Source organism: Ovis aries, chromosome 6 (genome assembly GCF_016772045.2).
Source record: "Ovis aries strain OAR_USU_Benz2616 breed Rambouillet chromosome 6, ARS-UI_Ramb_v3.0, whole genome shotgun sequence".
In the NCBI taxonomy this organism is placed as follows: domain Eukaryota; kingdom Metazoa; phylum Chordata; class Mammalia; order Artiodactyla; family Bovidae; genus Ovis; species Ovis aries.
Genome location: NC_056059.1, coordinates 108,330,257 through 108,343,760, shown reverse-complemented (window position 1 = coordinate 108,343,760; position 13,504 = coordinate 108,330,257). Strand labels below are relative to the sequence as shown.

The window sequence follows — 13,504 nt, the reverse complement described above, 5'->3', positions numbered from 1 at the left end:
ATTTGAAGTGATGCCAGACAGGTAGAGAAAGCAAAGGATGACAGCACCTTGCCAAGCAGTAAAGGGGGAAGATAAAGATGATTTCTACACATAATGAAGCCCTGAAATTTTAGCTGTGATATAAATCATGCCCAGCTCATTAAAGCCCAGCAGAGAAGATGATTTTGATTTTCATCTCAGTGATCGTTAAGGAGGTACAATGCAAATATGATCAAGTTTTCACTTGACAGAATCATGAGATACCTTTGAACTTTGCTACTACTGAAAGTTTAGAAAGCATTCTTTAATTAGGATTTTCCCAGCATACGCATGATTAGAGACACTTTATATTTCACCTATGTGTATGTATACACTCCATTGTTCTAGCCACTTCCTAAGTTCAGATCATCACTCATGCTCTCAGACTTGTGGGGACCCCTAAAAAGCAGAAAATGAATTCGAGATCATACATTCCAATTTGGTTTGTTATAATGAAAAACTGACACCTTCATAGCAGGTGGAACATAGCTGTATGTTCTGCTTTCGGTCTCTTTAGTTTTTGTTTGACAGTTGCCCCATCTTCGCTTGGGCAGAATGCAGTCAGGAGATTGCAGAATGTATGTCACAGAGTATCCAGCGTGCATAGCTACAGTGTCTGGGCATCATCAGTCAGATGTGTTCTGATCTGATGAAACGTCTACAGCTACCGTGTTTCCTCTTTTTTTCCGAGATACCACCTGGTTATCATATTTCCAGTCTCTATTTTATCTTCTCCTTGGAATGTCTCCTGTGTGCCCTCTTCGATCAATTTTCCTGCTACACACAATGCTTAGCATGATTTTATTCTTTCAGCTATTCCTTAAGTCAGATTTGGACTTTGGCAAATCCAAAATTCTCTATTGAAAAATTATAACTAGCCTCATTGCCCTCAACCATAGGAGTTCCTGCTGGATCCTTGTTCTCAGTTGCCATTGGCGGGGGGGCGGGGCAGGAGGGGGCGGAAAAAAAGTTATCCTGCAAACATCCATTCTGTTTTATAACAAATATTGAACAGAAATTGTAGTAGGTTTTCTTAGATGTCAAGTAAGAGATATATGGAAATATTCTTTCTTGGCATTTGAAACCTAGAACCTGATCGATCTGTGGAATGATATTCACTATGCACCTCATTGTGCTGTTTGCCTGTCCCACAGAATTATAGCTTTTCTTTACTATTCAGCTGGAACTGGAAGCCTGCCTGTCTGAAATTGGGCTTCATTCCTGGGATCCCAATTGGGATCCTCTCTCTCACTTGGCCTTTGATAGACCTCTAATTGCTCAGAGGATTGAGTTTTGATCAGAATTTCTAAGGAGTGGCTGAGAGGAGTTCCAGTGGAAAATTCTCCCACACTTCACCATCTGGCTTCGAGTGTTGCCACCACCTGAATACTCTCATAGCCTTCTTCCTGTTCCTGAGAGTCCACGCTCTGATACAAATGCCGAACTAGAGAAAAGTGTGAGCTCTCTGTGGTCCTGAGGGCATTCCAATTTGAGTAGATTTCTTTTCCTGTAATGAAGGCAGGCATTCCAAACTTATTTAACACAACTTATATAGTAAGACTCCCGAGGGACAGCAATTTCTGACATTATTAAGGAGAGCCAAGCAGCAGTTCAGCACCTCTTTAATAGTGGGTTCTTTCTTGGCTCACTTAAATCTCCAACCCCAGGGAGCCCTGAACAAAGGGCACTATCAGAGCAAAGGGGTCAGGTCTTATGCTTCCCTCGTTCCCATTAGCAAACCACCTGCTGAGCTTCAAGAATGACTTTGCACAGAGCTGTTTAACATGTGTTTTCCCAAACTGGCTCCAGGTGTGGGTCACACTATCTCGCGGAGCACAGAGCATTTTAAAACTTTGCAACAACCAGAACCTCTAGGTCACCTTAATTCAAGACCAAATAAACATAAGGTTTGGGAAGACTTCACATGCCCATCTCAGTTTTTAAAGGATTGAATGTTAAAAAAGAGAGAGACTGAGAGAGAAAAAGAAAAGACTTTGATATGAATTCTGGCATAAGTAATGTATATGTCAAAAGATACTTCTATTGACATATACTTCAGACTATTGGCATACTTCTAACTATTGAAGTTAGACAAGAAAAAAACAAAACAAAACAGAGAAGCATGGATTATTATTTATATAAGATAATTTAAAGTTAATTGTGCATTATTCTTTGTTGACTTCCAAGTTCCAATTTAAATGTCATGAGATGTATTTGTGTGTAAAAACGCGGTGATTATTTTCCTTTTCAGACGGAGATAAAAGTGACATTCCTGGTTCTCTTGAATAATAATTATCTTCATAGTAGTTCTTATGGTACAGGAAAGATTTCTGGTCTTCTTGGCTTCTGTCCTTGAGTCTTTACTAAATTATTTCTACTGTATCAATGCAAGCTTGAGTTTACCAAACCTGTGCAATTAGGGGATGAATAGTTGAGTCACTTGGGTTGGGTGCATTTCAAGTGTGATAATTACTGGTTTTCAATACCAGTAACCTTCTTACATAGAGAAACATTGATATATGCATATGTTCAAATGAACCAATGAGAACATTCATTTGAGAATATTCACTAACTTAGTTAACGAGAACAGATATCCATGCCAGAAAAGAGCATCTGCAAGATTCTCTATAAATGCTTAAAGTACAATTTTTCTCATGGACAAACATTGAGAAACAAAAGGATTTTTGATTTCACTTTTCTTGGTTTTTACAAAGATGTTTATCCCCAGGTATCTAAACTTCCCTATCATACTTGTAAGCTAGTCAATTTTGGTTTAAGGTTTGAGAACCTGTGAGCAGAGAGAAGGAAGAAGTGAAAGTATGTTATTGTTTATCATGTTATGAATACATGGCATCACACTAAAAAATAAAATGTTTCACTAATTAGAGCAGTGCATATTTAGAGGAGCTTCCCTAGTGGTTCAGATGGTAAACAATCTGTCTGCAATGCAGGAAGTCCAGGTTTGATACCTGGGCCAGGAAGATCCCCTGGAGAAGGGAATCTTCCTGGAGAAGGCAGCCCACTCCAGTATTCTTGCCTGGAGAATCCCATGGACAGAGGAGCCTGGCGGTGTACCATCCATGGGGTCACAAAAAGTCAAACACCATTGATTTTTATGGCTATAGCTTAAAAAACCTTCCCATCACTGATGTTCTTAAATGATTCTAAGATCCATTGTGAAAATACTGAATAAAGCTGAATAAATTATTCCTCTGCTATGACATATAGTAGGAAGTATTTTTCAGAAAGATCCTCTTGAGAAGGGAATGGCAATCCACTCCAGTATTCTTGCCTGGAGAATCCCATGGACAGAGGAGCGTTGCGGGCTACAGTCAGTGGGATTGCAGAGAGTTGGACACAACTGAGTCACACACACACACACACACACACACACACACATATTTAGTTTTGGAAGACTGATTAAGTTGAACACTTTTGATATGAGAATTTTGTTGGTTTAAAAAAGAGTTTAGAAAATCACTGACGCGATCTTGTGAATAATGGATTATTGTAGAGCAAATGTGATTTTGAGTCAGGAGGTAGACAATTGGTGTTCAATCCCTGTGGACAGAAACCCCAAAATATCAATAGCAGGACAATTGAGAGAGGAGGCTGGGTCCTGCCCAAATAAAAGATAAGAGGCCATATGTTTCTCATTCTTGAAGTCAGGAGACCTTCCTGATTATAAAGAAGGAATTAATTCCCAAAGCATAAATGATATTGAAGGCCTGAGACCAGAACCAAATTGATCTCCCATTCAGTTCATTTATGGAAGGTAAGCATTGGTTATGAAAGGTATTTATTCCATCACTCTCTCTCTTTGCTTCCCTGGTGGCTCAGACCGTAAAGTGTCTGCATACAACGTGGGGGACCTTGGTTCAATCCCTGGGTTGGGAAGATCTTCTGGAGAAGGAAATGGCAACCCACTCCAGTACTCTTGCCTGGAAAATCCCATGGATGGAGGAGCCTGGTAAGCTACAGTCTGTGGTGTAGCAAAGAGTCAGACACAACTGAGTGACTTCACCTTACCTGACCTTACCTCTCTTTGCTATCATGGCTATTTTGGACTTGACAGTAAGAAATTAAATTTGTCTGAAAGAAAGAAATTGATAATTATTTTTATTAACACTAAAAGCAGAAGCCCTGGTCTCCATTTGTTCAATACATGCTATGAAATGAAATGTTTTCTGCTTTACCCTCTAGCAGTTAATGAGCCTTTTCCGAGTGCAGATTTCTGAGCCCAGGTGAAGCAAAGTCCCCTATTTGGAAGCCATCAGCTACTTTCACCACTGTAAGCATTGAGGTGGGGCAGGGGAGGGGATATGAGAGGCCATCCACCACTTTTACCATCTCTTAAAGTAAACAAAGAATTAGTATGTGAACAAAAAAAAAAAAAAACAGGATTGAAAAAAAGAGAATCTTTTCCAGATAGCTAGATGCATATGAAATAAATGGTTTCAGCAAGCCCTGACATTAGCATCTTCCCATACATGGAAGATTGCTATATCTCTTTGTGTGCCAGATTTAGTTTTCTCTTAATTAACACTAATCTTTTTCTATTCAGATTACTTGTCCCTTACTGCAAACCTCCTTCCCCAGCTCCCTGGAGTCAGCTCTCTCTGGGTCTCCTGAGATGCTGTGTCTGGGCTCCAGTCCTAACATTTCCACTGAATAAAATCTACCTCTCAATTTGGGGGCTTCCCTGGTGGCTCACATTGTAAAGAATCACCTGTAATGCAGGAGACCCAGGTTTGATCCCTGGGTTGGGAAGGTCCCCTGGAGAAAGGAATGACAATCCACTCCAGTATTTTTGCCTGGAGAATCCCATGGACAGAAGAGCCTGGTGGGTTACAGTCCATGGGGTCACAAAGAGTCAGACACAACAGAGCAACTCAGCATGCACTCCAGTTTTAGGCTGCCAGTATTTTTCTTTAACCAAAAATGCAGTAACAGGCTAATCAGGGACTTCTAGAAGATCTGGTTCAATGTAAAGATACGTAATGTTCCAGGTGCCTGACTCTGGGCTGCCCACTCCTAGATGTTTATTTCTTGACCTCATGTGCTCGGGGCTCCCCCAACTGTACATCAGGCACCATCAACGACTCTGAGTGCACCCTGGGGTAAGTACTGTGAAGTTCCAAATTAGAAGTGCCTCTGCAGCAGAATAGCCACTCTGATGCCAGTGTATCTGCATTGGAAGTGTATGGATCTATCTTTAATCAACTACATAGCACAGAACTTCAAGCATGTGTCCAGGAATTCAGCCGTGAGATGACTCTTATCAAGCAATGTCCCTGCATTGCAATGAAGATCACCTGTGCCACAAATAACACCAGATGTAGCCAAATATATAAAATAATCAATTCAAAGGAAAAGAAGCCTCCATGAGGCAGGATCCATTCTAGATACTAGAAATGTAATGATGGGGAAAACTAACAAACCCTTATTTTAAGGAATTTTATTTTATTTTATTTTTTTTTCAGGTGTACTGCGTAATACTCATACTTGATTTATTGACATTACTTAGCAATTTATTGGACAAAGGTCAAACTTTGTTTTTTATTAAGCACATTCCACAGTACAAAGCTGTCATGAATAATATCTGTACAATTTAACAGTTTTAATAGCTGTTCAGACACAAATTTATTTCAAACAGATAATTGGCAAACATAATTAATTACAAGTTAGAATTAGACTATCCCAGTGCTTTAAAACATTAATATAGCAGTAATTTACAGTTGCTCAATTATGGTTAGCAAAATAAAGTCCAGAGTACGGCTGGGAATTACTACTATAATCCCAGAAAGTCAGAATTCCTTGGGTGCCAAAGTCCCCTGCTATAATTTAGTAGGCACAATTCAAGGTTGTGTGCATATTCAAAGGCCATGATCTCCCAAGGAACAGGAACTTCTATATTAAACATGCAAAACAACAGGAAGTCCATCCGTTCAGAAGCACCGCCTCCTCCCCTCCCCTCGGCCCCACCCCGGCTCTCCTACCCAGTCTGCTGTGAAAGCTGTAGGATGAAGAGCGGGTCAGTGAAGACAACTCACGGAATAACCACCCTCAGGCTCACACATCCACCGGATGAATGGAGACGTATTTTTTTATACTTTGAGACTCCTCAAAAATAGAAATTAACTTAATAACGTGTATGAGAGAAGGATGTTATTTTTTAAAAGGACAAAGGAAAACAAAAAAACAAACCAACCCAATAAGCAATCACAGACACACACGTTGATCCCCACACCGTTCTTAATGCAAAAGGACAAAGCAGAGCTCAGGTACCTTCCCCCAGAGGGAGAGTGTGCTCTCACGGGAAGAGGTTTAGTTAATAGGAGGTTCTCATTGGTCCTTGAAAATGTTAGCGACCTTCCTTGATCTTTGGAAACAGTGGCAAAGGGCAAATCAAAACCTAATACCGGACAAGGGAAAAGCAGGGCCGACCGGACACCACCGTCCTTTCCCCGCAGGTCAGTGTGACGGTCCCATTCACACATTCCCGCTGTGGAGCGCCTGGGAGCCAGGGGAGCTTGCTGGGGCCGCGGCAGCAGGCACCAGGGACGACAGGGATGGGGTTCGTGAGCCTGAGGCTTCACACCGCCTGGGAGGACTCTTCCACTCAAGACAGGCCCCTGAACCAGCCTGACCTGGAACCCGGGCTCCAACACACAAATGGGCCCTGCCACCAACCCGAGCGGGGCAGGAGGCACAAACCCCGGAGGTGGGACAGCCAGTGAGCAGGGCTGTCTCGTCCTTCCCTTTCCAGGGCTACTAACACACAGAGCGTGACCTGGGATGAGAAACCAGATGAATGCCGCGGGAAGTAACCACGAGTACAGAGGAGCACTGATGAGGAAAGAACTACAGAAGCATTTACGGTACCTCTCTTATTGTGTATGCTGCACGACAGACAAAGCATTTCGCGTTCAACTTCAGAAATCACATCTTAAAACAAGATTCCCGCTGACACACACACACACCACCCCCCACGCACCATGACAATGACAAAATAAAAACTCTGTATGAATACTGCAGGAAGGGTTCTAGGTCATCCCCACCGACCCTGGGAGCGGGTTCTTGAGCCCAGCCCATGGCTAAGTGCGAACACACTGTGCATTAGTGTCTCAGGCACGGGGGCCCTGACTCGAGCAAACTTGAGGTTAAACTGTTATGTACATATATCTACATGCGGACACAGTATTTTAAATTAGGAGGCAAGCACACATGTGAAGGTGTTACTCTACTGAATATCAGGAGACGGTGGCGGGCACAGAGAACAGTTAACAGAAAAGGAGCTATATCACCTGTTGGCAGAGAATATAACCTGGCTTATAGTTCTTTAAATTAAAAGAAATTGGTACAGAAAGGAAGTATAATCCAAAAAAATATTAATCAATCCAGAGAAATGTTTCCATTGTCCAACATGTTCCTAATACAAGTCAGAATTCATCATGACTTGGACGGTCAAAAGGAGAATGCTAACTTCTGAAAAGGAAAGCCCTGGACATTCTGGGTAGGTGTTTGGCACCCAAAACTTCACCGAAGAATGCCGTTTCTTAATATCAGACCAAAGTGCAAAGCAATATAAATTAGAGGCCAAGTCTTCTCTTGACGGTCGATTTACTTCTGCAAAACAGACTTTACGTTCCTCTCATATGAAAAATTTACATTTGAAGCTTTAGATTTGTTTTCACTGGTAGGGGGAGGAAGTGGGCTTCTGTACTACTGAAAGTCGGTGAGGCTAAGGTATCCTTCTCAAAGCAGAGGCCGGAATCGGAGGTGAGAAATGCCGGTACTTGAAGAGTTAGGCTGCTTTGCATCTGCCCAGCGTCTAGAACCAATTCCAGCCTAACTCAGCTGTGAAGAACTCCCTTAGGCATTTGGTAGCCACGTAGCCAGTAGTTCAAGACTAGGAAACCCTGAGACGGGTAAAGTGCAGACTGTTATCTGGAGATGTAAGTGTATGTTCTGGAGGGAGAACGGGTCTCATTCTGGGCACTGGGAGGCACATTTAAGAAATCCCAAATCAAAATCGTGTCATCGTGCGAGCTGCTGATGATCTGAAATTCATCAAACTGTAGCCGAAACACACGTCCAGAGTGTTCCACCAATGTGCGCAGACACAACGTGCTTGCTGGGGCTCGGGGGTCGAGAGCAGCTTGCAAGTCCCAAACTTTGATTTTCCCATCATAGGCCCCGCTGACAATCCTCTTGTTATCAAACCGGATGCATCGGACTAATTCTTCATGTCCCTCGAGGACTCTCAAACAGGCACCACATTCAATGTCCCACAGCCTTATGGTATTGTCTGATGACCCGCTGACAACCAGCCGGTCCCGGTACTGGAGGCAGGCAATGCCACGCTTGTGCCCATTCAGAGTGCGGACAAACTCACAGGTGCTCGTGCTCCAGACTTTGATGGTCCTGTCCCCAGAGGCAGACACTATGTACTTGTCGTCAAAGTCCACGACGTTGACAGCAGCCCGGTGGCCGACAAGGACCCGGCGCAGAGTGATGTCGGTGGCAGAGGCCATGTCCCACACGGCGATGGAGCGGTCCTTGGAGCAGGTCACCATCAGCCCGTTGCTGAAGCGCAAGTGGAGCACAGCCTCGTTGTGGTGGATTAACGTGTTCAAAACTTCGCCCATGTTCACATCCCAGACTCTCACTGTGGAGTCTGAAGAGCCAGTAACAATGACACGTTCATCATACTGGAGACACAGGACAGAGCCAGTGTGGCCCGTTAACACTTTCAAACATTCCAAGCTGGTTTTATCCCAAATCTTAATGGAATTGTCTCGCAGGCCGCTGATAATTTTCTCGTCGTCGTACTGTAAGCGGTAGACGCCTTTGCTGTTCTCAGAGCGGCACTGAATCCGCTGCAGGTTGTGCCGCCCACACCGCCAGTTAGACTCTATGGTCTCTATATCCTGGATAATCTTTGGGTATAATGACCTATAAAATGAATTGGGAGGGCCATCTGTTGGTCTGTTTTTAAACAGGTACTGATCCCACCCTCTTCTTTCTGAAAGTCCCTTCCACAGAGGGTCAGTGCGCACCATCCGTTCAATCAGCTTCTTCCAAAGCATCCCTTCTGAGATCACTCGCTGCCACTCTTTACACACCAGCTCTGCTGCACACAGAGATCTGGCATCCAGGTAGGAGAGAATGTTCTCTGCTATGTGGTCTAAGCCTTGCTCTGGTAAAGCGGTAATAAAGTCCCGCTGCAACATGGGCTTCAGGTAAGAGTTAATATGTCCATGCTGGTAATGACACATTGGTGAAATAAGGTGTTCCACAAATTCCACTTGATCTGATTCAGACCACTGGTCAAAATATTTAATACACAAGTCTTTTTCTTTTTGATAGTTTCCTTCTGATGGCCTCTTTCTGGAGACGATCACTGATGATGTTCCATTACGTATCTGCCAAAGAGTATTTTTCTTTGGGGACTCATCTTCATTTTGATCCTCCATAACTGAAGTGTTCATAAGCTCGATGGTCTTGTCCTCAATCACCGAGTCGGGCTCCATGGCGGCCCCGGCGGCCCCGCCTCGCTCTCCCCGCGCAGCAGCGAACGGCCCGGGCGGAGGAGGCGATGGCGGAGGCGGCAGAGGCAGAGGCGGCTCTCGCACCCACTCTCGCTGCCAGCCCGCCCGGGCCGCCGGCCTTAAGGAATTTTAATATCAATGGAGAAGAAAAGATAGTAAGTGAGATTAAAACAACAACAACAGCAACAACAACAACAGTAAAATATTTATTTGGTTAAGAGTCAACTCATTGGACAGAGAAGGCAATGGCACCCTACTCCAGTGCTCTTGCCTGGAAAATCCCGTGGATGGAGAAGCCTGGAAGACTGCGATCCATGGGGTCGCTGAGGGTCGGACATGACTGAGCAACTTCACTTTCACTTTTCACTTTCTTGCATTGGAGAAGGAAATGGCAACCCACTCCAGTGTTCTTGCCTGGAGAATCCCAGGGATGGGGGAGCCTGGTGGGCTGGTGTCTATGGAGTCGCACAGAGTTGGACATGACTCTGAAGTGACTTAGCAGCAGCAGCAACTCATTGGAAAAGATCCCAATTCTGGGAAAGACTGAGGGCAGAAGGAGAAGGGGACAACAGAGGATGAGTGGTTGGATGGCCTCACTGACTCGATGGACATGAGTTTGAGTGAATTTCAGGAGAGAGTGAAGGAGAGAGAAGCCTGGCATGCTTCAGCCCTTGGGGTCACAGAGTTGGACAGGACTGAGTGAATGAAAAACAACAAAGGAATAAATACTAAGGAGATAAGAATAAAGCAAAGACAGAAAGTTTTTTGCAATTGTGTAAATGTTTTGTACAAATGAACTGAAATGTTTTCTACATGGTTGAAAGCAAAGATGAGTCAAAACTCCTTCATCACCTTGTTAAAATAATTCTTTCTAGCTTCATCTCTTACCTTGATGACCACACAGAACCTGAGTCCTTTTTTGGTCCAATTATTTCTCTCTGTGAAGCTTTCTCTCATTTCTACCTAGGAAATGACAGCTTACCATTTAAGACCCAGGTCAACTTTTATCTCTGAGAAACCATCCGTGACTCCACAGGAGGGTGATAGTTCTCTCCTCTCAAGGATTCCCCAGCATCTCTGCAGCTCAGGCAGGATCTCATTGCCTTTTGATCATTGCTTGTGACAAGCTGTCTGCAAGACTCTGGAAGGGTTAGAAGGGAAAGGCGTTGTTTCTCTTCCCTTCTCGATTCCCAGTGGCCAGTGTGGGGTCTAGGATATCAGGGAAGCTCGATAAACATCTGTTGAAACAGAGTCAAAGGAAAATGAGTTGAGAGAAACTATCTAAGCAATATCAGAGCTTCCTATTTCTTGGTTTTGTGAGGCTTGTCCTTGGCAGACAATAACATACATGGAGTATACTAAATACCCACACTGGTGTTTTGTTGAATGTAAATTAAAAGTTTTTATAATAAATAATAGTGAGACAAGAAATATCTTTTTAAAAACTCTATCCACATTGTTGACATATCCCTGCAAATTATACATGTAAAGATCCAAGTGATGGTATTCTTCTGGAGTTCAAGTAAAAAAAAAGTATATATATATATATGCTGTGGTATGGTCAGTCATGTCCAACTCTTTGCAACCCTTTGGACTAGAGCCTGCCAGTTTCCTCTGTCCATGGGATTCTCCAGACAAGAATACTGGAGTGGGTTGCCGTTTCCCCCTCCAGGGGATCTTCCCATGTCTTTTGAGTCTCCGGCATTGCAGGCAGATATTTTACTGCTGAGCCACTGAGTAAGCTCATATATATATGGGCTTCTCTAGTAGCTCAGATAGTAAAGAATCTGCCTGCAATTTAGGAGATAAGGGTTCAATCCCTGAGTCAGAAAGCTCCCATGGAGAACTAAATGGCTACCCAGTCCAGTATTCTTGCCTGGAGAATTCCATGGACAGAGGAGCCGGCAGGCTAGTCACAAAGAGTCAGACATAACTGAGAGACTAACACTTTCACGCTTGTTCACTTATATATATATATATATATATATATACATATATATATTCTGAACTGATGTTTCTTGTGTTGCCTTTTGTAGAATTTGGAGACCCATATATTCTCTTATATTACTTCTTTTAATTTGTCACATGGACTCAGAAAGGTAATAGCGTTTTGAATTTTCAGATGAGTATACAGAGTTTGATATTTTTCTCTTAACTAGATGCAGCACCATCATTTATGAGGTACTTGTTAAGTGTTGGTCACTCTGCCAAACTTCCCCTCTGATGCATTAACCCATTTTGTGTTAATGTGCTCAAGTCTTCGATTATGTCAGGCTCCTCTGTCCATGGGGATTCTCCAGGCAAGAAAACTGAAATGAGTTGCCATGCCCTCCTCCAGGGGATCTTCCCAACCCAGGGATTGAACCCAGGTCTCCTGCATTGCAGGCAGATTCTTTACCATCTGAGCCACCAGGGAAGCCCCAGATTCCCACTGGCTATCTATTCTACACATGGTAGTGTGTATGTATCAACACTACTCTCTCAGTTCATCCTGCCCTCTTCCCCTTCTCTGTCCGTCATTTTCTGTGTCTGCTTCTCTCTTCCTGCCCTGCAAATAGTTCCATCAAGATTTTGCACATTGTAAAGTATCATATAAACATAAAAGATACAATAATGATGTAATAAGTATAATTACTGAAAAAATGCAGAATAGTATAGGGGATTCCAGAATAGGTTTCATTTACTGAGGACCTGGAATATTTTGTGGACTGAAAAAAAAAATGTTAAGAACAAAGTTCCTTGTATGCGTGTGGTATTATATTTTTATCTTGAGACCAATAAACTTTCTTTCCCACTTGGTGCACATAATAGTAACTCATGTTCGTATTCCCATCCCTCAGATTAATTAGGACCTACAACTGCGACTACATTTTCCTATCAGTGGTTCCATCATGAGAGCTGCATAATGTTGATTATAACAGCTGGCATTTTATCATTTGTTTCACTCTGCAATTTTTGCTTTCTAATTGTGTGCATATCCTCACATATGTTAATAGGAAGCTCACATAGAAAGTGAGGAACAGACAACAAACAGAGGTTAAGACTCTGAAATAGTTGATTTTCTTGAGGTTACAAATAGTACAAGATGCTAAGCAAATTCAAAAGTCATTCAAATTTCACAGCTTCAGATGAGTATCAGGAAAGTATGCTCTTTTTAAACAGATGAGGTATTATACCATGCTGAAGCCCCCAGATTATGAAGTAGGTTTTCCAAAAGTCTAAGAGTTAGAAGACAGACAGAGAGAAAGAGTGAGAGAGAGAGAGCATACATTCTTTAAAACTCTCTAGTTGTAACCTATATTCTCAAAAAGCCTGCTCATATTTCATTTTTCTGATGTCTGCTGCTTCCAGTAACCACATTTGTACTTTTTGGGGCTATCTTGAGTAGGTTTTTTTTTTTCCACTTTTCATTTTGCTTTCTCTTTGTAAATGACCACATTTTTAGGAAACCACTATAAGCATTACCATATGTTTTCTGTTACAGCTTTGTGACATGTTCCTCTTTAAAAAAATAATGTATTTTTATGAAAGTATAGTTGATTTACAATGCTGTGTTAATTTCTGCTGTACAGCAAAATGACTCAGTTATATGCATATATACATTTTAAAGTCATTTTTGATGACTTAAATCATGTTCCTCTTCTTGATTCACAGTTTGCTTTGTATATATTCAAGAGGCCCACATCTCATAATTTATTGGACATTATCTTAAATCAGTCAATACATACATGTTGGATACCTTCTCTGTGCATACACTGGCTAGTCTCTGAGAAGAGTATAAAAGCAAACAGGCATCCCCTTATCCTTTGGATGTGCTCAGATACTCACCTGTGTCCAGCTCTTTGCAACCCCATGAACTATAACCCACCAGGTTCCTCTGTCCACGGGATTCTCCCAGCAAGAATACTGAAGTGGAGTGCCATTTCCCCCTC

General features: G+C 42.6%; 1 protein-coding gene across 1 annotated transcript; it reads right to left on the bottom strand.

The window, feature by feature from the left end:
* Positions 1-5,504: 5,504 nt before the first annotated feature.
* On the bottom strand, positions 5,505-9,691 carry LOC114115342 (F-box/WD repeat-containing protein 11-like). The gene has a single exon (XM_042251660.1). It carries the CDS (start codon positions 9,552-9,554, stop codon positions 7,965-7,967), a length of 1,590 nt encoding a protein of 529 aa, XP_042107594.1. The 5' UTR covers positions 9,555-9,691; the 3' UTR covers positions 5,505-7,964.
* Positions 9,692-13,504: the final 3,813 nt, after the last annotated feature.